At 41.2% G+C, this 27,938-nt stretch overlaps 1 protein-coding gene and 1 long non-coding RNA gene across 2 annotated transcripts; one reads left to right on the forward strand and one right to left on the reverse strand.

Annotated features, from left to right (window-relative positions):
• Window positions 1-521: 521 nt before the first annotated feature.
• Window positions 522-27,702, forward strand: mmp11a (matrix metallopeptidase 11a). Its single transcript, XM_031305876.2, has 8 exons — window positions 522-799; window positions 13,438-13,649; window positions 18,965-19,108; window positions 20,659-20,792; window positions 22,071-22,309; window positions 23,286-23,490; window positions 24,535-24,795; window positions 26,751-27,702. Exons 1-8 carry the CDS (start codon window positions 695-697, stop codon window positions 26,867-26,869), a joined length of 1,419 nt encoding a protein of 472 aa, XP_031161736.1. The 5' UTR covers window positions 522-694; the 3' UTR covers window positions 26,870-27,702.
• LOC118494208 lies at window positions 3,251-27,569 on the reverse strand. Its single transcript, XR_004896286.1, has 3 exons — window positions 27,560-27,569; window positions 24,662-24,667; window positions 3,251-3,313 (listed from the first exon to the last, which is right to left on the reverse strand). It is a non-coding gene; the product is annotated as an uncharacterized LOC118494208 (long non-coding RNA).
• Window positions 27,703-27,938: the final 236 nt, after the last annotated feature.

The following is a 27,938-nucleotide window of genomic DNA, read 5'->3' on the forward strand; positions in this document are numbered from 1 at the left end:
TAAAAATAAAACCTTGAGAATTTATTTTTGGTGTCAATTTTCTTCTGAGGGAAGTCTTGGCTTTATATGTGTTAAACCGACACAAACATCACTTTCATTTCATTCACACATCTGCACTGTTGTAGGCTTAACATTTACTATATGTCTTCTCCTCATAAAATGATTTAAATAGACTTGTAGAGTGTTCTGTGTTAGCTGGCTGATTTAACTGTAGGTGATTGTGTTGTTGTAATACTCTTATAATAATCCGATAATATCTCCATATACGTTTTTGCAGTAGGCTACATGCTGTGTCACTGTTTATAGTGTTTAATGTCAGTGTGGCATTGGTCGTATTTAATAGATATTTCCTTTCAAAATGTCAAGTTTCCTGGTATTCATAAAATCAAGACACACAGATGGGTGAAAAACGCAAAGCCATCATCATCATCATCTGTTTTGAGTTGACGTGCACGCGGCAGAGAAAGGGTTAAGAGTCACATGGTAGCGGGTGGTATTATCAGCCCTAGGCTGTAAAAAAAAAAAAGTGTATGTGGAGGAAAAAAAACTTTAGGAGAACAAAGAAATCAGAGTCTATTTAAAGAGAAGTAGCCCCGGATCCGGCAGCCGTGTGACTCCCGGCTTTGCGCACCCCTCACAGCTGCGCCAAACCCAGCCTGCCTGTGCACCACCAGTGCTCCCGACGGCGGTGAGGATGCGAACTTCTCTGGTCGTGTGCTGCTGCGTCTTCGCGCTACAATGCCTCCAGAGCACGCTTTGTCTTCCAGTGCGGGGATCCAGCAGGTACAAAGTGGCACCGGTGAGTTTTTTCCCCCCACTTGTTGCAAAGTCGAAACAAAAGAAGAAAGAAAGTTTTCTGCAGAAGTTTGGAAAGTTTATCGATGTTGTGCTGCAGAATGAGTCGGTTTGGTTGAACCTGTGGCACGCATGGGGAATGATTTATTCTGTTGCATTTTAAAGGAATCTGCAGTGTTGACTTTCTTCATTCTTTCTCCTGCTACAAGTGACTCTCCCACCCCCTGAACACACACGCACGTACACACACACACACACACACACACACACACACACACACACACACACACACACACACACACACACATAGGCTACGCGTGCACCCACACTCGTGCACAACAGTTTGCAATGATTTTTGCTATTTTTGGGTGGTATCTCCATGGTTGTAGACACTAATTGTACGTCGCTTTGGATGAAAGCGTTGGTTAAATGAGTGTGCTGTAATGGCGCTAGATTTTCTTGTGCAGACTTTGCAGCAGAATGAGTCACTTTGCTCCAAAATAGGCTTAAAACAGTCCACATTCTTGTATCAAGAATTATAGCCTACTTCTAGGTTTGAGTAGCCTAACAATTTTCTGCAGCTATCTAGATGTGCCCTCAAATCCCCCCCTCCCCCCTCCTCACACGCGCGCACGCCCTTTCCTCGGACCAATGACAATTATGTTGTAATTAAGAAAATGGCTATTTTGACGCGCGCACAGGAGCTGACCTGTCACTGTAATTAGCCCGGGAGCTGCTCTTCTTTGAACAAATTACTATCATCACTATTTTGAGTGTGCTCAGCACCACATGACTTTGCATGCAAAAACTGACGTCTTCTCCTCCTCTTCGTGGCGTGCATGCAGGATGACAGCAGAGTGTTTTGGTTTTGCCTCAGTGCAGAGAGAGAGAGAGAGAGAGAGAGAGAGAGAGAGAGAGAGAGAGAGAGAGAGAGATGAAAATAAAGGTTGCTGAGTTCCCCTGTCTGCAGGGCAGGAAGCAGTAATAACAGGTCTTAAAGGCATTTTGTCAACAAAACCATAAAAAAGAGGGGTCCTCCATATGGAGCAGTCATGACGGCGTCAGTAGCACACGTTGCCCTTCTACAAATAGTCACAGTCTTGTTTTGGAGGCTTATCTGACTTATTTCCATCTTGTTTATTAGCCTCACTTTGGTCTGCTGCTGTTCTGCAAACCTCACCACATAGTGCAACTCATTATTTAAGATTTTACATTCTAATATTTCCTCTTAATATGTTCTTGTGTAGTAATTCTGGATCCCATCATATTTACTACAGCCTTGTTTATGTCCTCTCTTCTCCTGTATCATATTTCCTGAAGTAAACACGTAACCTCTATTTACAGAGTAGGCTGGTTTAGCGTGCATGCTTTTTCAAAGGAATGTCATGTTTACAGGTACACAGAAAAATAAGGAATTTATCAAAACAAGCAGGCAGCTCAGATAAGCAGTCACAGAGAGGAATGTAGCGGTTACTGAGAATAGTCCTGAAGGAATGGTGGAAGTGTTGATTTTTAGGTATATACAATTGCAGGTTAATGTAGTCAGACTAATCAGTTTTGGTATGTTCCCGAAGCATCAGCCAATCGATCCTGTTTGTAGCAGAATTGCAAAGCGATGGCAATTTTTCTTTCCAGAGAAATAAATACCACAAGGTTGGTACATCAAGTCAGGGAAAAACATGTAATCGTATCGTAAGAAATGCAGTTGTGAGTGTTGCACCCAGGGGTGTCGAGACTGGGGGTGGAAATGGGAGTACCCAGCGCCCTCATGTGAGGAGGGCCCAAATAGATGCTAGAATGAATAGGTGTAGATGCAGGGAGGGGCCCACAGAGAATGCCTTTCTACAGGGCCCAGAATTTTGTGCTACACCCCTGGTTGCACCTATCTCCAGTAAAGAGCCGTAAAGTTGAACGAATGATTTCCTGAAGGTCTTAAAGGTCTAAAGCTCTCTGACCACCAGATGGTGCCAAAGCAAAGTTCATCTGCTTGACCTCGCAAAATGGGTGATGCTAGAAGCCTGGTGAGCAGCGCAAGTTAGCAAACTTCTCTAGCTAAGGTAGCCAACTGGAGGTCATCATCCTATGTTGATGGTTCCCCATTGTAAGAGTTTGGTAAGGGCTATCTTCACACTGCACATACATGCAAAAGAACAAAGGGAGATGGATGTTTCAAATGCAGTTTGAATGGTAAAAATCCGTTCAGCCATTGTGGAGATATCAATGTCTAAAGTCAAGAAAACTGTCTGTGTGCAAATTTGAGGGTGTAGTTTTCAAGGAGTATAACATCAGTAGGCTATAAAGTGTAGGTGGATGATTTCAATAACTGACTGTTAGTCCCCAAAGTAGCCATTTCACTTCATTTTGAAGATTGACCTCACTGTATACTATGACAGTTTTCTTAAAATTAGATTTTAAAAATCGCAATACACCGCCTTGCTGACAGTATGACAATATATTGATTCGTAACCCCTGTATCATGATATGTATCGTATTGCCAAATGCTTGCCAACACACAGCCCTTTAAACCTACATTGTGTAATTTTTTGAGTTGATTCTTAGCAAAACACCATTTGTTCTTTCACAAATATGAGCTCATTCATGTGTAATTACTTCCACCAACTAATCAAAGTATTCTCGTAAGCGTAGAATCTTCCATTTAGAATCATTCAGAATACATACGGGTGAGTCGCTCGAATGACGGCAGCCATGTTGCGCCTCCATCTTTAAAATACATTAACCAAAGAGGGACATACCTCCGCCTTTCACCCTTTTACACTCAGTGGCACCCCGCACCTCCATGAATGCCAGGGGGAGATTAGTCGCCAGGGAAGCAGAAAAGAGAATTAAAATGACAACGCGACAGGCAAAGCAACAAGACCAAAGTTAATATTGGAGTGGATAGAACAGCTGCGTGTAAACGATGGAGATACTAAGAGCTAATTTTGGGTTCGGCCACCGTAGTAGTTAAAACGCGATTGGAATGGGGGGAGCTAGAAAGTAATATTCAGTTGGTTGTCATATACAATTTCACCGCTAGATGGGAGAAATTCTTACACAATGTAGCTTTAAGAAACTACAACTGGTTTCTGATTGGTCCCTTCTTTTTTGCCAAGCCACAGCCCGTGTATGACCATGTGTTCGCTTGATTTCCAACCTCGGGGTCGTTTTTATAAAACATATTTCTGCTGCACAGAGTTATGCTTATTTTCTCAGACTTTCTTTTTTTCCCCCATGGTTTATTTAGACTTTTACAGTTACAAAATCCATGCAAGAAATGAATCTGTAATTATAATACAAATGTAATAGTATACATACTGTATATGCTATTTAGATTTACAATAGTCCAATAAAAAAAATTAAAAAGACATATCAATAAAGAAAGACAATTATGAACCATAAGATTTAGACCTGGATAATTTGACAGTGTCAGGGAGGACTCCAAACAAGGCCACAACAGGGCATGGCTCTAATCGTATCTGCAACACATCTGAGACTTTCCCCTAAACTTTGTTTTTGGCTTGTAAATAAGTGGATCATTTTACTTTTTAGGACTCTTAAAATGATTCCAATAAAACAAGGGGAAAAAAACTTTTTTGTTGAACAGGTTGCAACTGGTAGACATATGTAAGGGGTGAGGAGGGGTCGCAAGTAGATTAATTTTAAAAGGGCCATAAACCTAATCTGACACAGTGAATATCTCAACAGACAAACATTGTCTGGACTGATCCTGGCACAACTATCAGTTAACATGCAGGGTGTCCCCCTGTGTATTGCAAGCCCAGGTTTCCCACCACCAGTCCTAAGCCACTTGGAATTATTTTGTAATGTATTTTTAAGATGTTTTTTAAACTGCAGTTACAGTGGGGCGGCTCGGTTGGAACATAGTCATAATTTCAATTCTCCAGTTAGCTTTTAGCACTGACTTAATGTAAGGCCCTATGGAATCTCTCTTTTAGCTTTTTTTAATTCTCAATTTTGCAATTCTGTCCATGATTCTGTTATCCAGAAACAATTGGGATCTACATTAATGCTGCAATCAGTCTGTGACTGGCCCCAGTAGGGCCATCGTCGAAAAAAAGACACTTGCCACCGGGCCAAACAACTTTTCTGGGGGAAACCCTGACATGCTTCCTTTATGTTGATTCATTAGCATCCACTCTGTGTTTTCGCATGCTTGAAATACTTTTGCACAGTTTAATCCACAGTAATCAGAAGCCAGGCAATTGTAGTGTCATGACATGTCTTTGTCGACAGTGTGATTATGTGTTGAGTTGAAAACCAGCTTTCTACACGTGCAAAATGACAGTTTTTTAGCAATACATTATCAGACATGTGTTGCACCTGTGATGACAACGTAGCGATGTCGGCGGGTCATCTCACTGGAAAGTCTAATCTGTAGTTTTGTCAATTTGTTCCCCCGTTGTTGACAAAAGAGTGAGTGATTACACAGGCCCGGACAGGCCTCAGTGTCTGTGGCATTCGGCACAGCGAGATTTACAAAGTGCCTGTTTTCTCTCTGGAGTGAAGAGGGGGAGCTAACAGCTAACTGTTTTTGTCAATAAACCCCAAGTCCCTTGGTTCTGCTTTCTGTTTTGCCCCATGATGTCGATGTCTTCAGGCAAAGCGATTGGTTGGGGAACCGTGAGAGCAAAGGTGACATCAGAGCCGGCCTCGGTTCCCATCGAGTAGATCTAGGTCACAGCTGCGCCGGGCTGTGAGTGGCTGATACCACACAACAGGGGGGGATGCAGTTAAAATGCACATGCAACCTTCTCTCATAAAGATAATCAGATGCTTTTGTTAGCAGGTGGAGCCCCCAGCCTCATTCTGAGTCCCTCGCTAACAAGTTGAGAGGAGGGGCGGCATCGTGTTAGAGTATTTACAGTTCTGGCGATTCTGCAGGCTGAATTTATTAAAAGCGCACATCACTGAGTTTCTGGATTGGCAGAGAGCTCCAGTTTGCACCTTGATACATTGCACAAGGTGTGTCTCCATCTCTTGACCCAAACAAAGATGGCAACTGGAGGAGTTTGCAGTTATCAGGTTTTCATCTTTGTCCATGACAACGAATGGAGGCACCTTGAGAGTCCAAATCCACCTTTACTGTAAATTAATAGTAAATGGGATCAAGAACGGGGACATCATCTTTTAATATAGCCAGCCAGCTAGCTATCTAGTTGCATTCATGAAACAAAGCAACAGGAGAACAGTGTGGATGAGATGGACGCAGCTGTACAGGTTGTTGTAAGTAACTTCTAGAATTAACAACTCTTAATCAGCATTTTAAAAAGGTTAAGTTAACTGCTCCTAGCCAGTGTCACTGGAAATTATGTCAGAGGGACAGATACGTCACTCACAACTGATTGGTTAGGGCAAATCTAACAAACTGAGTCCGTAATATTTATCCCCTGGAAAACATGAATGTCTGTACAAAATGTCATGGCAATCTTTTAAATAGTTGTTGAGATATTTCTAGACCAAAATGTACTGTATCGTTGATAGCCTTTATACAGCAGGTTTTGCTCCAGATGGGACCTGAACTTGGAGCTGCAATTTATACTGTGGTTTTAAAATCCACCCACATTCCCTAGAAAAACTGGAGTCTGAAGTCCGTCACTTTTCTGTAAAGCAGCCATCTCTGTCTATCTCTACTAAATCGATTAACGACCAAATAATGTCAAAGATGTCGGTCAGTGGCCGGGTTGGCTCAGTGGGTAGAACAGGCACACACGTACTGTGAGGTTTATGCCTCGACGCAGAGGTCCAGGGTTTGAATCTGACCTATGACGATTTCCTGCATGTCTTCCCCCTCTCTCTCCCCTTTCTCACCTAGCTGTCCTGTCAAAAATTGAAGGCGGAAAAGCCCAAAAAATAATCTTAAAAGAAAGATACAAACAGCATGATTTGCCTGTGAACTAATACTCCCCCTTGGTAATGTGCTCTCATTAATAATCCCAATCAACGGTGAAATCCTCAGTTAGTCATCCTGCAGCCAGACAAACAGAACATCTGCAAGTCTCTCTTTTTTTGTGCCAGGAAAGATAAGAGATTTAAGCAGATGGTTTATATCACCTTCCACTGCAGGGTGTTTCTGATTTTCGGATGATATATCGGATTAGGAGAGTAAGAAGGAAGATAACGAAGTATTTGTTGATGAAAAAATCAAACCTCACCCCTTCCATCTGGCAAAATACATCCTGTATCTCTGTAAGTAACTCTTTGTCCCTGTTTTGTTCAATGAGAGCACACCCTTCAAATTGAAAGCTTATCTGTCTCCTGATGTAAACACTTACTTATGGCTTACTTCCTATCATCCGGCGTCACTGTTACTAGGTTAGATATCATGTTGATTAAAAAGCTTCTGGCTTTAGCATTGGAAGAATCCCGTTTAGTTTCTTTCAAACACTTAATAAACCTGTTTGAATTTTGCTATAAATATAAATGAACCCTCTGATCCTTTTTTTCAGATCTCATCAGTCTGAGAGTCAGTGAATTTCAGGAGAAGTTTTTGGACCAACTTTTGTAATTTCCTTGTTGGACCCACTTTACCTCAACCTACTTTTCTACTTCTGCTGCAGTTATATATTTCCTACTTTCCTTATTCAAAACACATGTTGTGTGGATGCAATGCATTCTGGAGAGTGATGCCAATGCTGGTGTACAAGTTGGTGTTTGTGCCTTTTTCACGATGATTTTCCACAGAATGAATGTTGAATATACTTTTTTACAGGCATTGGACACACGCGCAAAAGCCTACTTGTTATTAGGATCAATTCATTGTAGGATTTGGACTTCATGGGGTATGTTGTCATTTAGAAAAAAAATACAGAATATCACCATCACGCTTATCTTTTGAACTAAAAAGTCTGATAAATGAAAAAAAAAAAGTTCATGTTCTTGCCGAGTGTTAGATGAGAAGACTGAAACCACTAACATGTTTGTATGCTAAAATGTCTGCATGCTAACTTAGCTTATCAGCTTAGCTTAGGTAAGACTGAAAACAAAATCCGCTGTTTTACAGGAGGTTTATGCGCTGGACTATTTCTTGATTGGGACCAGTAACTTTGTGGAGCCTCCAGAGGTCTTACATTTTTTTAAAGCTAAATGTGTAGAGTTTGCTTTGTAACTTGGGGCAGCTGATCCCATGTCAGTGACTCAGATGCTGAGGCAGAAGTGTTGTGGCCATGCATGCGTGTTCATGTGTAATTTCAGAGCAGACAATGGAAATCCTGGCAGGAGACTTTGTGACGACGTTACAAAAATACCCTTGGGACAATTAGTCTGTCACTTTCTGCTGAGAGTGCAAGAAGCCGCTGATGAGACATACAACTCCCAAAGAGCCTGAAGGCCTCGTGAAGACTTCTTCACGTCGGGAACATGTGAAGGAGTTTGTGATGGTGGCGGCGGCAGCGATGCAGTGTGCGTGGGGGGCCATCCATTACAAGTTTGGACATATCTAGCTTCTGGTTACAGTGATGACAAGCTGTGTGAGCAGCGGTGCAGGGGATCTGACAGTGGTATTCAGAGAGAAACATGTCTGTGCACGGTGCGTCTGAACAGCGTCTGCAGTCTGACAACAAACCCACCAGCATCACCCCCACCAGGTCACTGTGCTTTAGTTTGACACGACCAAGAAGCGAACTGCAGGAAGCCAGAAGGCAGTCGGGAAGTTTTCACTGCAGGTTTAAAGGGATAGTTCAGGTCTTTTGAAGTGGGGTTGTTTGAGGTCCTTATCCATAGTCAGTGTAGTACTGACTGGTACTAGTAAAGAAGCTAAGCAATGTATTGCTGTGGACGGGGGCAACAGCTGACGTTTTTTAGCCACCTACAAAAAGGACCACCTAAAAAATCAATATCAGTTTAAGGTTGCTTTCACACATAAGCTGTGTTGTCCGTTTTAACCGAACCCTGGAGCGTTTTGTCAGAAAGTCTGGTTTGTTTGGGGTGGTGTGGTCTTGGTTGAGAATGCAACAATGTTGCAACTTCACCCCCAAATCGGAGGGTGTCTCACATGAATCACAGAGTCTACCGAACTATAGGTGTTAAAATATTTTCACCACTTTACCTTGCCGTCAGACAGCCCCTTCTGACGGGAAACTGAAGCCGTTATCTATGCCACCAGACTCCTTTGACAAAAACAATAATTTTACCTCACAGAACAAGGGAGGTCTACCACTGCCTCGATCAGTTAGTCAGTTTGCGTTATTGTGTGACTTTTGGTGAATCCAAACTAACCATTTAAAACACCAATGTCACACAATAACACAATCAACCTAAGTATATTCAGTAATGAGTTAAGAATCTTTTGTTAATAAGTAACGTCAAGTTGACTCAGGAAGAAGGATGGAAACCAAAATAACTTATGTTTATTGATAAAAGCTGCTCAATAAAACAAGAAAATACACCAGATATTCTAGATGGAGCTAATGATCTTTTTTGGGTTTGAACTTGAACTGTGATGTGGAATCCGGCACATTTAGGGCTTTACTCGGCTGTGGGGTCAGACATGTCAACCAATCCATTTGACACACAGGCAGGGGGGGTGGGGTTTAGTCCTTTAACCACTTACCGCTCACACCACTTTTGTTTTCATCTCCCTCTTTGAAATGACCCCACCACACAAAGTTTTTTCGAACCTGAAAGCTGACACTCCCTTCACCTCAGCTCACTGATTAGGATCAGGCAGCAGACAACTGTGGTCTAAACTGTCTTGTTTGGGGACGGAGGTCAGCTTGGGACCAGGTCGAACCTGGGTCCTCAACAAAGACCACAGAGACTGCTGAACACAAGCAACAGCTGTGGACAGGACACTGTCCTCACCAGCCCACGGCATCAGTCGTTTCGGTGTTCAGAAACCTAAAATGATGTGACAACAACCACAGCTGGAAAAGTGGCTCACTGCTAGGGCTGGGTAACGTTCATACATTTTTGATACCGGTACCGATACCAATACCGTGACTTCGATACCGGTTCCTAAACAATACTTTTTTAGATACCAATTTTATAAAATCCATTTTAACAAAAAGAAATTACAACATTACGGCAAACATTATTATTGATTTTTCAACTCCTACTACGTGAGCCCTGTCTCGTAGAGTTGTCTCTCGTCTTGAGTTTTTCCTGCCTGCCTCTAGGATGTGTAACGTTAGACAGCCAATCACAAGCATTATTAGATGTTTGTAGAAACATGCTGCATGCTTATTGGCTCACTGACGCTGATGAGATTTACTCCTTTGGTATTGAAATTTGGTATTGAATGACGAGGCATTTTTAACATATTTTTAGGGAACTTTCGCCACTAAATTGACTCATAATTTGAATATTCGTCTTTACAGGGGGCTCTTCAACTTTCGTTTCTGAAGCGGCGTAGTTATTTTGAGTAAATGGTTACTATGGCCAAACAAACAATGAAAAGAGCGATGACTGCAAATGATGAAACTTCAAAAAACAAGTGAAGGTGAGATCCAAAAACACACCTGCTATTACCGCTCATTGCCATAAGTGCCGCCAAAAAGAACGAAATGAAGATCTTCAAGGTTGTTTTCCTAAAACAGACACATTTAAAGACAGTGATTGTAAAGGATATTCAAATTAGAGATGTAATTGGGCCTTAACAGTTAGGCCCAACAAAGCCTGAGCTCGTCAGAATTTGGCCCGAGCCCGACAAGTACATTTTGATTGACAGCTTTTTAAAAGCCCAAACCCACAGCCCGACATTATTCAAATGTGCGCATGCACACAGCTCTTTTGCCTTTTGTCAAGAATGAGTCATTTATACATTTTTTAACATAATTTATTCATGATTAACGTAGGCTATAGGCCACTTGGAAGTTGGAACAAAGAAATAAAATAAGTCCTCCATAGGCCAGCCTCCGTTTCACCTCCTCAGCATCCATTTTCGCGCTAATCGAAACGCATCACCTAACCGCTCATTTACCACGCAACCCGGAGCGCAAGCCCGAGCCCGGCCCGAGCCCGTGTAAAATGATAGAAATTAAGACCGAACCCAACAGTACCCGAGATCTTCAGCTCTCAAATAAGCCTTAAAGAAATCCCCTCATGCGTATTTAATCTGTAATTGTATATTGTAAACTCCTCAGGTCATTAAATCCCTCAGATTTCAATAAACAATACTGAGGACATGAACTCAGTGCCCTCAATGAAAGCTACAGGCCTGTATAGGCTCACTCCCCCAGGGTAAATACATGTGTTTTTTTAAAAAGCAAACAAATAGTGACCGAATTCCATGCTAGTTATATCTTCCACCAGTTTCATGTCAACAGAGATTACGTTTCAGACCTGATTTACAACTTGAAAAGGGTTTTGTTGTTTATCTGAGGGTTTTGTTGTCAGGAGGGCAGATAACAGTGAGAAACCTCAGATCACACTTACAAAACCTCCAGAAGAAGCAGTTTTTTTTTGTTTATTTATCACAGCACTAACAAGCCGTATAAGGAAAACTGTAGGACATGAGCAGTAACGCCCCTCCTAATGTGAGCAAGTGCTTTGTGCAACACAACAAGCAGCTTACATCTTGTTTAAACAAAGTGAAACACAGGAGGTGTGTACTGTTTGTTCTGTGATCCAGACCCATCAGTCACTGTGTTTCTGCAGGCAGGAGCACATTCCATGAATCCTGCTGGGTTTTGTTCCCCTTAACCTACAACGACGTGGTTTGAGTCCTGCATAGCTGAGCGAGGCAGCCTCGTTTAAAACACAACAAAAACACGATTGTGACTTTACAATTTTTATTTGATATTTTATGGATCTATTGTGAATTAAGGTTGGTTTCTTCGAAGGTTAATTTTTTTAAATCTTTGGTTTAATGTAGATATTTTCTTACTTTTCTGTTTGAGCATCTTCCTGTCAGGGCTGAAAAGTCTCTGTAACATTACATGAGGTTACATTAACTTGAAACTCATTCATAAGATATTGCACCTCCGCTAAGGCCATGTTTTCGGTTCGGTTTTTTGGCAGGATTACGGCAAAACTGCTGGCCCAGCTTCTATGAAACTTGGTGGAAGGGTGAAGCATCTGCCAAGGAAGAACCCATTACATTTTGGAGCGGATCTGAATCACGGGGCTGATATAAATCTTTTTTCACTTTCGTTAAGAGAGATAGGGCCCTTCTAGTTTGGACTTGTTATCCTGCATCTTGAGGAATCTCTAATATTTGTACAATAATTTAGACCTTTGTACAATCTATGCAGCACAGCACTTTTCAAAACAAAGTTACAAAGGGCTTCATATGGTTGAACCAGGAACAAATGAAATAAAATAAAATCAGTTACAGCAATTTAATAAATTTAATGGAAATAAAATACCTAAAAGTAATAAAAGTAAAAGCAATATTGTTTTTGTTATTGTGAAGGGGATAAAAAACTGTCATCTGAAAAATGTAGTGGAGTAAAAAGTACAATATTTACCTCTGAGATGTAGTGGAGTATAAAGTAGTAAAAAATGGAAATACTCAAGTAAAGTACTTTGAATTTGGACTTGAGTAAATGTACTTAGTTGCATTCCACCACAGGTCCTAACCTAATAGCTTAGACATCTTTTTACCTGCAGGTCTCTGAATTAGTGCTCGTGGATATTGCCGCACTTAAGAAAAGGATCAATATCAGCAAAACTCTTCGTGTGATTACAGTACGTAAGAGAGAAGCTGTGGTAAGATTCCTAGGATCTATCTGATGATAGAAGTAATTAGTTTCATCTCTACACATTACATTGATAGCATCTTTTTTTCCACAGGTTGTTCACATGGACGTATAAGAAGTAATGAGTTTCATCTCTTCACAATAAATTGATAGCGTCTTTTCCCACAGAATGTTTTGAGTAGCAGCGGAAAAGGAAATGCACGGAACTGCAATTGTGTGATAGGAGGAACCCACCCAACAGTAGATGTAGCACTGCAGATGTGGTTTGTTTCAGCGGCTGGGTCAGATGAGAAGGCTCTGCTCTGTAATTTGCGTCTGTGGAAATGAGCAGAGCCATTTCCTCTGGATCTGCTAGTGGGGGGGGGGGAGGTATTACAGATAATCGGACAATTTGGGACTGACTGCCTTAAACTGTGGCAAACTACGTGGCTCGGTGACATTTTATTCTTGTGTCTGTCTTTTCCTTCCTCTACATCAGGGGTCACCAACACGGTGCCCGCGGGCACCAAGTAGCCCCCAAGGACCACATGAGTAGCCCTCAGGCCTGTTCTAAAAATGAAAATTGAATATTGATATTATCTGTTTCCCACCTTGTTAAGTCATTGTTGATAATTATTGTGAGAAATCATTAACGTGATCAGTGTTTTCACATAGATGAGTATCATTAATCATTAATAATCATATATAACTAAAGGCAAACTGAGCAAATGTGTTATTTCAGAAGAGTGTATCAAACTGGTAGCCCTTCGTATGGCTCAGTACCCATGAAGTAGCTCTTAGTTTCAAAAAGGTTGGTGATCCCTGCTCTACATTATTTTCTTCCTTTTCATCTTTTCCTGAAACACAATGATTTTCTTATTTTCATACAGTGTCATGCCACACCAAAAACGATTAGATGACACAGCCTAACATATTTCTAATGATTTTTAATGACAAAAAACGAACTTGCACTGACTCATGAACACCGTTGTTGTTGTTGTTGCAGGTCTCTGAAAAGTTCCCCGACTTGAAGAAGAGGGGGAAGGTTCCTCACGCTCAAGATCTAGTAAAGGAGATGACGAACACCTCTAACACGTGGAACCGACCTCGCTGTGGCGTACCGGACTACCCCGCCCACAAAGAGGTGCATTATCGGGGGCGACAGAGACGCTTCGTCCTGTACGGAGGACGTTTGGAGAAGACAGACCTCACCTACAGGTACAGATACCCACATACTCAGCTCGGACCCAATTTTACTTTCATATGTCAACGTGACATCATGACTTTGCGTAAACGTACACGCCACTTTCTAAAGCCAAGTGGCGTGTTATCTGTACGCATTTTGAGCTATCCGCGTGCCGTATTGACAATGAGGACATACGTCATGGTAGCTTGCTGTCACGTTACAATTTGGGAGGTGTCTGAGCGCGCCCACCATTTTGGGATCCTACTCTATCGGTTGCCAGGGGCAACAGTGTAAGAGCGACACAGAGATGGAGCAGGACAGACGGCTCGAGGAATTAGCATCACAGCGAACGGTTGGGTTTAGGAAACGTGACACACGGGTTGGGTTTAGGAAAAGAAGAGCAGGGTTGGGTTTAGTAAAAGAACAAAGTGACAGTTGAGTTTAGGAAATGTGACACGCAGGACATGATCCCCAGTCTCCTGGGTGAAAGTCCTGTGTTTGACCGATCGACCACCCCGACCAACCTCCCTACACGGATTTTCGCCCTTTCATACTACTCGCTAAGGCGTCAATTCACACGCAATTGAGTTGACGCGCTAAAAAGCGAGTATGCGTCTTGATAACACGCCCAAAATGGCATATGAATTGGCATGTCATACATACGCCACTTCATAAGATCAGTATGCATGTAGAATTCTCCACCGCCTGGTCACCACTGTGCAGGCTCCACAAGATGCATCCATCTTTATATACACAATCGATTAGGGCAATGGCCAATATTTCTGGGGTTCCGAACTAGGCAGCAGATATCCAGATCCTCTTGGATGCACAGGTCATTGTGTACAGTCCAAGTGGATACTTTTTGTAGGTGTTTTAGGTCTAGAAAACATTTCGGCTAATCTCTATAAACAGATTTCTGTATACGAATGCTGACAAATTTAAAAAAGCTTATAAAAAGCTAAACCGTTGTAAGACAATAGACGATGGGTTGTGAGATTGCATTTCGGCCAATGTGTTTCGCTTCTTTTGCTCTCCACATATACCGTTTACCTGCATGCAACCAAAGCCCGCTCAAACATGATTGGTCAATACTGCAACTACAAACGGAAACCAGAACGCTTCCGATACCAATATCCTGTCCTGTTGCCTACAGATTCTGCATTCATATGCAGATGTCTGTTTATAGAGATTAACATGGATGAGAATCCTAAAAGTGCTCAGAATAATAAGAAGTTTGAACATCTACAGTTCCATGACAGTTTTATCTGCAACAAAACTGTGATTTGGTCAAAAGCTTCAGCTTAAAGAGTGGCCCGCAACTTTATGGTTTTTGTTCACTCTCACCGCTCTCATAGCATCATTTTTGGCTGTAGCAGGCAGCTGTTTTCAGAGAAAAAACTGTAAAAAGCCACTGTATACTACCTGTTCAGCAGCAAACTGGTGAACTTATTGGAGCAGGAGTTGGTGGAGACCAAAAACAGAGCTAAAAGAAAGGGTGAATACTGGACTTACATTTATCAGGTGGACACAAACACAAAGACTCCTAATGAATGATTCTGTTGCTCTGTAACTGCTGGATGTACATGTTAGTATGTCCTGCAGCTGCCCTTCCAAAGTAAGTAGTGTTGCATTCAGTGTGCATACAATTGGGACATACTACTTCTTAAAACATAGCGTCTTGAACTTTGACCCTCTTGCTCATATATGCAAAAAAAGGATTGTGGGAAAACATGCTGGCTCGAAAATTGCAGGATATGACCGAATGCAGTAGGAAATCCTGGTATTTCTGGCATACTGCATTTGACATGCCATGTATTGGGACATACAAAATATGTTCTGGCATACTAAATACTATGGTAGTATGGGTATTGGATAGCAGGCACCGTTTCTACAAAACAGCATGTTACTAAAGCGCATGGCGGAGTAAATGATGACTATTCAGGCAGTATCAGCTCAAATGTTAGACACATTGAATGATGAACTCAAGAAAAATCAATGTAACATGGGAGGGCTTATATAGTTTGCTACTTAGAAAATTAAGTCTTGAAATGTTTCTGACAAACGGGTGCTGGTTTTCTTTCATCTGAGGCCTTGGCACCATTGAGCGTCTGGCAGTTCTCTGCTGGCTGCTGCCTCTCTGTCTGTGTCTCCTGGGGTCCCTTTCATTGTAGTCATTCTTTAACACAACAGTATATTAAGACAGACAGAGAGAGAGGGGGGGGGAGGCAGCACTGACCGCTGACTAATAAGATTCTGCTGGATCGGACCAATAAAGCGCTCACAGTGACACCCGACAAAGGGAAGTGGTTAACAAGGACCCAGGCAACAACTGGCAAAGCCAAACAATACTTCTGCATGACCTGACAGGGCCACCGTAGCTTCTGCGTCCTTCTAAATGACTAAAAAATGAGTGTTGAAAGATTGGAGCAACGCTAATGTGTCTCTGTGTTTACTTTTTATTTAGGATCAGCCAGCATTTTGAGCTTGTGAAGCAAGTTGTGGCAGCTGAGTTGTTCTAACGGCTTAAACGGCTGTTAACGAAACTGAAAAGAGGCTCTCAGGTGGCTTGAACATGTTAAAGATTTGTGTTTGTTGTGGTACAATCTCAGGAGACCTTGTTTTCCAGTCTTATTTTCTTTACATATATATTTACGACTTAATTCTTCACATTTTTATCTTACTTTACATGTAGTTGTCTACAAATCACACCAATGTGGACTTTGCACGAGTCTGCACACTTAAAATGTATGATCAAACTGAAATTATCAGTTATCAGCAAGTCAGTTTTTTTTTGTTTTTTTTTAAGTTTATGTTTTGGGCATTTATAGGCCTTTATTTATACAGGACAGATGAAGACATGAAAGGGGAGAGAGAGGGGTGATGACACGCAGCAAAGGGCCGCAGGGCCGAGTCGAACCCGTGGCCGCTGCATCGAGGAGTAAACCTCTATATATGGGCGCCTGTTCCACCAGGTGAGCTACCCAGGCGCCCAGCAAGTCAGTTTTTTTAAACCGAGGTACCGCTTCTTTACACATGGATATAAATTAACCATGACATTTTTTTTTACAAAATGTCTTGGTTCTGCTCTTCCTCTCCTCCTACAATACTTTATGTAAACAAAAGAGACAGCGGTTGAAATGCATACCAGTGGTATTTTGTATTGCAAGTTTTTCTCTAAATTAAGAACACATTTGCCATAAACCCTGCTCCTTCCTGTCCCTCTTGACCCTCCTTGCATAATAAAAGACCAGATCTGATGACGGACAGTAAAAATTCTTGCAAGGAGACGTTTATGCTCAACGCATCAATCGTTGCAGTATTCCCCGAAATGCCAGGGGGCATACAAACAAAATAAGGAAGTAGTAGAGAATGCTTGGGAAGGCGCTTAGGGAAAAGGGTTAAGATAAAGTAAGTTGGTATTGGGATTTTGATTTAATGTTATTAGGATCCCCATTAGCTGATGCAGAACATCAACTACTCTTCCTGGGGTCAGATAAGACATTTTCAGACAAAACAACCACATGAAATAAAAATAAGAAAAGTATAACTAACAATATTCTTACCCGCAAACATGACGATAAAAAAAAAAAAAAAAAATGTTTTATAAAAAACAATTTATAAAAACACAATTTATTGTGCAGCAATAATGTGTGTGGTTGGTTAAAAGGAGTGGCAGCCGAGTTCCAAGGGGCCTATTTAAACCGGCTCTTGGGGCCTGATTGCAGCAGGTAAAATGATTAGTTAAGAGGATGGGTGGGGTCATTGTAGATCTGGATTGCCTTTTTGGTTGTAGATTTAGAGAAGTAGTCCTGGAGTTGAAGTTGTTTGTCTCAAGTGATCTTGCTGGCCTGATTGACGTGAAGTTTCCAGTATCACCAGTATCAGTTTTGTTCTTCTGTTTTAATGGGAGGTTTCCATACCATGAGACAATGTTAAATGTGAGAACTCTCTGTTAATGATTTGCTAGTCTCGCTTTGTCAGACCTTCCTCCACAGCGCTGCGGAGGAGGGTCTGGCTAGTCCACACAGCATTCCGGGATGGGAGAAAAACCTGCTCTGGTTTATTGCCATTTCTTTAAACCAATCAAGGCAAGGCAAGGAAAGGCAATTTTATTTATATAGCACATTTCAGCAGCAGTGCAATTCAAAGTGCTTTACATAAAACATTAAAACAGTTAGAAATTAATACAGAATTAAAATCAATTAATACAGAATTAAAAATAATTAATACAAAATTAAAAAAATACAGGAATAAAATGTACAATGCAGTACAATTAATTAAAAAAAGGCAATGTCAAAGAGCTGTCTTGGGCGGCGCTAGGCGACGGAGGGAGCCCTGGTGCCGCTGCAAAATAGCCTCGGGAAGGAACTTGTTTTAGTGGAACATGTGTACGTTCAAAGGTTGTTTTAGTCGTGCAACAGAAAACTCAGATTGGACAGATAGTCCTTACCCAGTCTTACCCTGCAGAGATCTGAGGAGCAGTTAACCATAGTCCTCAATGATGGGGGTTTAAAATTCCAACACAAAGGAAGCGGAAACGAACATCCTGCCGAAAAGAAGGATATCCGGCGGAATTTCTGCCAGCACCGGAGCAATCCCAGAAGTGGAACGTCGTGGATATAGACTAATGATATGCAGACCATGAGCTGGCTGGGGTTAAAGCTCCTCAGTTTCCTATGAAGAGCGAGGCGCTGTTTTGCTTTTCTTGTAGGTGTAGTTGACATTGTCCTGGGAAGTGAGTTTATGTTCTATTACTGTTCTCAGATAAGTGCGTGATCTGTTCTACTTCCTGGCCCTTCATACTGAATGGCTTGTAGGTAGGATCTGCGCTGCCTTCTCTCCTTTTGCCTCCTACACACAGCTCCTTGGTCTTGGTGACATTAAGATTTCGAAAGCTGTTGTCAAACCAGGAGGAAAGGCTGCTGGCAGTAGGAGCGCTGTTTAAATCCTACCTTAAGCTTTATACCTTCACACCAATCAAACATAAATATGTACACAGAGGAAATCAGACTAGCTGATATTCAGGTCATCAGGACACCCTTGAATACTGTGTAGCCTATAATTAATGAAGTGTTTGAGTCCTGATGGTAAGATAAGGAGGTTTCTATTCTTTTTCTCAGTTATCACACTGGGTGGTTTTATCTAAAAGGAAAAGAAGGGAGACAGTAATGCTGTGTTTTGTTAGCGAGCCTAAGGGCGTCAGAAACAGCACTGATGAGACGACTGCGGATATCAGATTAGAGGGAGGCATGCAAGGCTGGTGGTCCCTCTCTGCTACTATACTGTACATCCTTTGTGGGTTTGTGTGTGTGTGTTTGTGTTTGACACCTGCATTGATCTCCCGCAGGATCGTCCGGTTTCCCTGGCAGATAGGTGAGGAAAAGGTTCGACGTGCCTTTCGGGAAGCGTTGAAAATCTGGAGCGACGTCACCCCGCTCACCTTCACTGAGATCCACAATGGGAAAGCCGACATCCACATCGACTTCACAAGGTGGGAGGACTGAGACGTAGAAAAAAAAACCTTGTTTAAGACATATAAAAAGGAGAAAGGAACATGTGCTATATGTGTAGATTAACAAAAGCAGATTATTGCAAAGGGAAATACTTTGTTTATAGAATTAATAACATATATTGGATGCATTGCCGTGAAATTCTGTTCACACATTCATGTTCTCCTAACTTTGGAGATCCTCTGACATTTCATCTAGTGCCATCATCAGGTCAAAGTTTAAAGTTGTCCAATACTTTGGTTTTTGAAAGCAGGTATAATGTTTACCAAGTTCAGCAGAGCAAATACTACAGGGATCACTCTTGACAAAAATGTCAACATGCTGGTGGCGCTAAATAGAAAGTGTGCATGTAGGACACCAGTTATGAGGTTGTACCACTTAGGTCTTTAAGAACTCGTGTTTTTAGTATATATCCGTTCATCGGCTGAGTCAAACATTTGATCGATTTCTGAGTGTAGTTCCGGCAGAATCAAAGCAGTTTAAATCCAATTTTGACAAAGATCTTTGTTACAAAGAACTTCAGAGAGACAAAAAGATAAAAACAAGAGATAGAGGAGCGAGAAAGGACAGACAGATAAACTCCAGAGACACAAAACCAGTTTTATGGGGAACTATCTCTGTTATCTTTAAAATGACTTCATTTTCTTTTACGTAGTTTTTGTTTCTTCCTGCATCAATTTCTTGTTTTTTCCCCTTTTGAATCATGATTCAAGCTTTATTGTTCGTCAGAGCAGTCTTTGTTTGACCTGCTGCACGAATATGTTACGAATTACGAAAAAATCATTTTGACAGAAAAAATGGATTTATACATCTCATTACTGTTGTGAACTTTGACAATTTACTCTGACTAACAGCACACCCCCCCACATGCATATCTCATTATCACATAATAATAATAATATTATGGTAACATGAAAAATGCTGTGTAAATGTATGCAAAGACCCAAAAAGGGGGCAATAAAATGAGCTAGTCAAAGATAAATATCAAAGTGTAATTAATAAAGTTTTAATTCATTTTATAAACTATATTATGGTATTATAGAATGATAAAGTTTCCTTTATTTTTGCCAACTGATTGGAGGTTAAAGGAAAAAGCATGAAGGAAGTGTTAAGATGTCTTTTTACACTCCTTAGTATGTATTGAGTTATACTTTTGACTCTGCTGATAAACTTTTATTGAATTTTGATGGTTTTTCAAGCTTTATTGAAGGGGTGACACATTTAAAATTAGTCAAATTAATAAAATCGTTTGATTTAAAAATCACAAATGACAAATATTCTCTGATTCCATCCTTCAAAATGTTAATATTTGTTGGGGGTTTTTGGATTGTTGGTCGGACAAAAAGAGCAATTTCAATATGTCAACTTGGGTTCTGGTAAATAAGGATTCTCAGTGAGACTGTTCAATACTTGTTTGTCGACATTGTTTTATCATCTGTAAAGCTGATGGAAAAACAGTTTGATTTACAAAGTTCATCACGCTTTAAGACTTCAGAGTGCATCAGACAGTATTTGATTTACGGACCTGCAGGTACTGGCACGGAGACAACCTTCCCTTCGACGGCCCGGGCGGGATTCTCGCTCACGCCTTCTTCCCAAAAACACACCGACAGGGCGACGTTCACTTTGACTACGACGAGTCATGGACCCTCGGAAACCACATGGGTTAGTGTTTTGCCTGAGAGAAAGAGAAAACAGATTTTTAGTTCAGACATTTTTCTTTTTGACTATATGACTTTTTATTGCTTTTAGAATCCGAATCAAAAAAAGGGTTTATTGCCATAATAAGTACATAGTGGAATTTGCCTTGGTGAAATATGCATACATAAACAAACAAACATACATGTTAAACATTATATTATATATACAGTATATATATATATATATATATATATATATATATATATACACACACACACACACGCACACACACACACAATCAGTGTCAGTGGGGGTCCGGGGCCTTGTTGATGAGGCTTACTGCTGAGGGACCACAGCCTCCTGCCAGAGGGGAGGGGTTCAAACTGTTTTGAACTGTTTAGTAGAACATAAAGAAATAAATAGAATACAATAACAGAACAGATCTCAAAAGGCAATACTTGACAATACAGATTCAAATGTATTGCCCAATTTGACTCTGGTTTTAAGTTTCTCTCAGTGTAAGAAATAGACATAGAGTTAAAGACAAGGACAACAAAGAAGTCAAATACATCGGACCCATCTGTAACATGAGACTTTATCGGGACATAGACAGGGAAACAGGCAGTGGTGGAAGAAGTATTTACATCCTTTACTTAAGGTGCTGTAGGTAGGATTGTGAAGATCGAGGACTTAGCCAAAAAATTTGAACATCGACAACTTCTCAGTCCCTCCCCCCTTTCTGCTAAAGCCCAAACGGTCTCCTAAGCCCCTCCCCCCACAAGGGAGAATGAATGCGTGTGCATGAGCAGTGATTGACACGCAGCTAGACAATCAACTAAGGGTTTAATCTTCTAATCATTTCAGCTGTACTTGTAGGCCTGTATATTGTTGGGTAGTTTAATTTATAATACAACCTTGTATTTTATAAAAACTATATTTGTAATAGTAACTTATAAAGTTTGTAAAGTAACTAAAGCTGTCAGATTACTGTAGTGGAGTAAAAAATGCACTATTTCTCTCTGAAATGTAGTGAAGTAGAAGAAGAAAGCATGAAAAATTTGTACTTGAGTACAGTACTTGAGTAAATGTACTTAGTTACATTTCACCACTGGAAACGGGGACATGAGTCAGCAGGGAGAGGAAGCAGCGAGGTACTTTTTGATGACTGTATCACTTTATCGTCTCAGGTAACAAAATACCGCCGTCTGCCACTTGAAGCAGGTCAAAACAAATTATTTTCAGACCCCATTTGAACCAGGTGTGGTTTTGCACCCTCTGAGTCTTCTCTACCCGCCCCTGCAGGCACAGACCTTCTCCAGGTTGCTGCCCATGAGTTTGGGCACGTCCTGGGCCTGCAGCACTCCAGCGAGCCAGGAGCCATCATGTCGGCATACTACTCCTTCTCCTACCCGCTGAGGCTGAGCGTGGACGACAAGCGAGGCATCCAGTACCTGTACGGAGATCATCCACAAGTCCTGCCCTCACCGCCGCCCCCGCCTCCGCCACCATCAAACCCAGAGACCAATGAGATCCTTCCGAATGTGAGTGGAGCTGATGCAACATTTAAAGAACCAATCGTGGAGTGACACGCTAAAAAAAACAGCCCAAAATAACTGGTAATGTCAGAGGCAAACAGGCACAGAGTGCATTAGTAGGTCTTTAGAAACTTTGTCTTGTTCTTGTTTTCAACAAATCCCACGAAAAGACCAAAACCAACGATGTGTTAGTCCGTTTTCAGTATTTTCTGACTTCCTGTCTATGGCTTTCAGCTCCAAGCCCATTGATTCCTACTGAAGATGTTCTTTAAAATACCTCACAAATAGATTTTTTCTATTAGAATTTATAATTAGAATAAGAATTTTTTCTTTTAGTCTTGGTGATTTCCTAAAACAGCTGGCCACTGTAGTTTTTATCGAACCTTACTCCAACAGGAGCAAATATGAGTTTTGGGGGACTATTTTCAGCAGATTTTGTACTCTAGTCAGTATTTCTGGCAGCTGGGCGGTGTATTTTGGATTGAGTCAAAATAAACTACAGTGTGTGTTTGTTCATGGTAATGAAGGAACATGTCACACGCTGCAACAGTGTGGCTCATTGATGTGTTTTGAACAACAATGGAGCTCTATGACACAGAGGAAGACAGAACACTTGTTTTTAATTTTATGGGATTTGTTGACAAGAAGAAAAATATGAATTGCAACCAGCATTCTCCCATAAAAGTTAGCGGTTTCTGTGGTTATAACACCACTTAAATAGAGTGAATATCTTTACACCACATCATACAAGAATGTATTTTTGAACCACGGATGATAAATGAGGGTCAAAGACAAAAGTCTCATGGATAAGGTTCCACCACAGATAATTTTCTCTTGTAAAACTTGTAACTGAGAGGATTTACACTGGACTTCTACTTTATTTTGGAATCCTTTTGAGACAATATAACGGCTCCTTAACACACTGCAATAAAAATTCCTCTTGTGAGAAACTTTACGCTTACGTGATCCGTTTCATTTCCAGCCCGACGCCTGTCAGACGGACTTTGATGCCGTGTCTATAATCCGAGGGGAGCTGTTCTTCTTTAAGTCGGGCTACGTTTGGCGGATCAGGGACGGGCATCTGCAGAGCGGTTACCCAGCGCTGGCCTCCCGTCACTGGAGGGGGATTCCCGACAACATTGACGCCGCCTTTGAAGACAAGTCTGGGAATATTTGGTTCTTTCAAGGTGGGCAGCAAGGACGTTTGAGCTCTGCTGTTATGGGGTTTATGGTTTCATGTGAGCGTAGGATTATTAAGTATCATGCACTCTTAGGCAAGTTTAAACTGGTGTAAAATGTTAATTAACACAGAGCTGTGAAATTATTGCAGTTAACTCTTTCTGTGAGTATTTCATTTAGATGTGGTTAGGGTGCAGTAGTATGTGCAATAGAATTTGTTTCAACCATATGTGGGTTGCATATTACCATCCTCACTGTGAAGGCCAAAAGGTTTATAATTATTTGAGGACAGTTAACTATATTTCTACCTCACCAGGTACATTGTCTTGATGTGATAAACATTATTATTATTATTATGAGCCAACTTTACCTAATGCTCTTACCTTGCTTCAACCTCTGACTTTCGGTTGGGTTTTGGTTGTCCCCACTGAGCATCACTGCTGCTCCAACTGATCAGTCTGAAAAAAGACATGAGCGAAAAGAGAAATGGGATGAAAACTTTATTGGGAACCAAGGAGCTCTGTTTGTTCAAACACAAGTTATGCCTGCACTGTTTTGACATGGAACAGATCATTTTATCACTGATACATCTAAGTTTCCATTTAAAGATTTACTCCCTGATTTTGTTTTAGCAGCAAAACCAGCTAAATCTTGTTTGTTATGAATAATGTATAAGATTGTGGACATTTTCATATCTGTAAATTCACTTACAAGAACTTCTAACTGCATTGATCCCATCTGCACTTGTCTCCATTTTTGGGACCATTTATCTGGTGCTATTAAGTTATCCATTTATCTGGTGCTATTTACATGGATGTACATGGATGTAGCTCTTCTTACGGAAGACTTGTGTCATGTGGACGCGCCAACAGTTTTGTTGTCATTACTTAGAATTCCTCATGGGGGAGACAGAAACTACGCACTATAGCTTTAAGCGACACAACAAACAGAAACTTACCAACAACAGTTGAATGTCGTCAATTGTTCACCATCTCTCTCTCTCTCTCTCTCTCCCTCTCTCTCTCTCTCTCTCTCTCTCTCTCTCTGGGCAGGTGAGAACTACTGGGTGTTCGATGCTGAGATGCAAATCAGAGGGCCGGAGTCCATCAGGAATTTGGGTCTGTCAGTGTCCGGGATCCAGGCGGCGCTGCGCTGGGGTGACGACTCCAACTACAACACCTACTTCTTCAAGTCAGGCAGCTACTGGAGGTTCAGCGCCCGCGAGAACCGGGTTGAGTCTGTTTACCCGCGCAGCATGCAGGACTGGAGCGGCATCCCCAACGACGTGGACGCCACTTTCAGGGACGTCTACGGTATGGTCCAAAGAGAAAAACATAGCAAGTGAACAGAGTTAAGAGTTCCTATTTGTGATTTAGAAACTTATAGTCTTGCATTGCCAGTCTGGCTAGTCCACACAGCATTCTCTGGTTTATTGGCATTTCTTTAAACCAATCACAGTCGTCTTGGGATGACTGAGCAACGGCACCTCTGCAAAATAGCCTCAGGAAGGAACTTGTTTTGGTGGAACATGTGTACGTTCAAAAGTTGTTTTAGTCGTGCAACAGAAAACTCAGATTTGTCAGATAGTCTAACTAGCTGTCTGGATTTACCCTGCAGAGATCTGAGGAGCAGTTAACCATAGTCCTCATAAATCCACCGGAGTTTAGAATGCCGGTCGGCCGTTGGGTTGGTGTGTCAGAGCCTTTAAATTGCATCCCGACTCCTCCACTTGCCTCCCTTCCTCAAGTCTTAGTCCCTCCCACCAAGGAGGCACGGGAGAGACACTAGGAAATCATTGGAGGAGAGAGGAAACAAGCAGATGTGTTTTTAGCAGGATGAGACGTCCTTTCCTCTGAAGCGTCACATGAATTCGTCAGCTGTTTGGGCGGAGTTAGCAACTCCTTCAGCTGCATGGCTTCCAGGAAGACTGCTCTTGTGTATCCTCGCTTATAGCTCCTCGATGATCCCTCCTCGATGCTCGCTCCTCAGTCCTCGGGGCAGAAATAAGAGCTTTGAGACGGCCTTCACCGAGGAGGGACAGAACAACTTCCGGTTCAGCTGAGGATCGATGAGTCGAGGAGCTATCAAATAAGGGGTATGAGACGCACCTTAGGTCAAATGGGATTTTGATACTCCAAGACTGATCAGTTCATGACGAAGCTGCGGTCATTTATGAAAATTAGCCTACAACCCTACCATCGAGTGTTTGAACCCACATTGGTTTGCCTTCAACAGATACATTCCTTATTATTTTATTTATAAAGAGTCGGTCAGGAATTAGCAAACTAGCTATCACAAGAATGAATTCAATCAATTCCATCAATATCTTTTTTAAATCCCTTGAATGAATGCTTCCCAAAGTTAATGAACAGCAGTTTTGAGCATTAAATTGTTCCAAATTAGGACAACTTTATTAAACCAAAGTCAAATAAAAAAAACAAATTTCTCCTAGTACGTCTCTGGCAGCCTGTGCCAAAGTCGGAAATGAAATGTATTGCTCCAGTTGACTGGTATTAAAATGTATAAAAAATGTATAATAATGAATTACCACGTTCAACTCTGTGATGTAGGCCATACATGCACAGACATGTGGAGACGCTAGTGTCTGCTCGAAACGTTTGTGCATGAAAAATTAATGTAGTTGCAGAACTGAGCTGCTGATGATTATTTTACTAAAAGTTACTAAAACTGAATAATCTCCAGTGTGTCAGCTCAAACAAACCACTGGATTGGTGGAGTGTGTTGGAAACACTACATTGTAGTGTAGGAAGTACTGCTGGGGGCTATAACCTGAAATTCATAAATACATTGCTTAAAACTGTTCAGTCAAACAATGTGAAATCGACCTTCCTCTGTAATGAATCAATGCAGCATAAGCATTAAAGCACGCACTGACTAACACTGATTTGTTGTCCTTTTGGGTGCATTAAAAGGCTTTAAATGACTGAAAGATATGCCAAACATTAAAACATTACTAAAATAATGACTTAACCTTAAAGCTGTCATGGGTAGCACCAAGCACGTAGTAGGTAACAAGTTCACTGTCTGCACAGGCTACTTCTAATCAAAACACCAACAAACAAGTGCATTCCTGACATTTTGAGATTTCCTAAACTATTTTTTTTTTTCTCTCTGGAATATCAGTATAATAATAATATATATATAATATATAATAATATAATAAGTTCTTTGAGACACAAAATACTTTGCAAGATCCCCTGAGACTGAGTATTTACACAGATTTCCCATTATGTTTTCTATCTTTCAGGCTACGCTCATTTTATCCGAGGACGACAGTACTGGAAATTCGATCCCGTTGGCATGAACTCTTTGGAGGGCTACCCTCGCTACGTCGGCATGGATTTTTTCGGCTGTAGAAATGTGTGAGTCTTTAACTGTGGAGAATCACACTAACAGATTTTTTTTTTTGACTATGAAGAGTTCTTGGAGCAGAGGCGTTTGTGTGTCCATCCTGGGGATTCAAGAGGGATGAGACGATCTCCTTTAAATCTGTTTATGCTTTACTCCATTTATTGAATTACACCTTCTCAGGAAAACCAAGTTATGTTTCCTCAGACTTGGCACCTCCTGTGCAGCTATACTCATATTTATTTTGCAAATTTTTGTCACCATCAGGCTGAGATTTGGGCCCCTGTAGTAATGACGTGTGATGCTGCATCATTCTCACTTCCTGTCTTTGCGCCTAAAATTGAGATTTTCCCACTTGTTTTGGTTCGCAGACAGAACAAGCACAGACTGTAGAGGATGTTTTCCATTTCAGCTCTTCTGTTTTTTTTTCATCATGGATGGACTCTCTGATCCTCAAGTGTTTAAGGGTGACATCAAACTTAAAGCTGCAGTAGGTAGATTTGAACATTTGGTGCAGCGGGTTAACTTTAGTTTTAATTCTGTAACTTTAAACCTAGAAATCCTTCAACATTGAGGCCAGTAAACACAAGTTTAAGGATGTGATTACACATGCAGTTGATTTTCCTGCCAGCCTCACTCACACTGTACATGAACCAGAACATATAAACAAAAGTCGCATCACTTTTAACACACAGTTGTAACTTTGACCGAGCATGACGACTCAGCTTTCAAAGTATTTGGCGTTTAATGTCCTGAAGTGAGTCTCTCAGGCAGCACTCACTATCATGCTGTGTAGTCAAGTTTACATTGAAATGTGAAGCAAATTTTCACTGAATTTTCAAAGAATTGGCACAAAAAAAAAAGTAAACAAACACTCGATCCATCCACTACTGTTATGCAAATATTCTGAGTTGAGTACTTCGAGATAAACAGTCGCATCAATTCTCCAGTCGGGTGCCATTAAACCTTTGCAGGAGAAGAGGAAACAATAGATAACCATGTGAGAAACATGATGGAAATATAACAACTATGTGTATTTCATGTATGAATGTGAGGGAGTTTACAGGCTCCACACAGATCTGATGAT

Source organism: Sander lucioperca, chromosome 2 (genome assembly GCF_008315115.2).
Source record: "Sander lucioperca isolate FBNREF2018 chromosome 2, SLUC_FBN_1.2, whole genome shotgun sequence".
NCBI lineage: Eukaryota > Metazoa > Chordata > Actinopteri > Perciformes > Percidae > Sander > Sander lucioperca.

Bases quoted from the DNA above. Each gene is read 5' to 3' on its own strand.
- mmp11a (XM_031305876.2), top strand. From the start codon at position 695: ATGCGAACTTCTCTGGTCGTGTGCTGCTGCGTCTTCGCGCTACAATGC. The intron at 800-13,437 runs GTGAGTTTTTTC...TTGTTGTTGCAG, and splicing joins GCAGGTACAAAGTGGCACCG to GTCTCTGAAAAGTTCCCCGA. The intron at 20,793-22,070 runs GTTAGTGTTTTG...CCGCCCCTGCAG, and splicing joins GACCCTCGGAAACCACATGG to GCACAGACCTTCTCCAGGTT.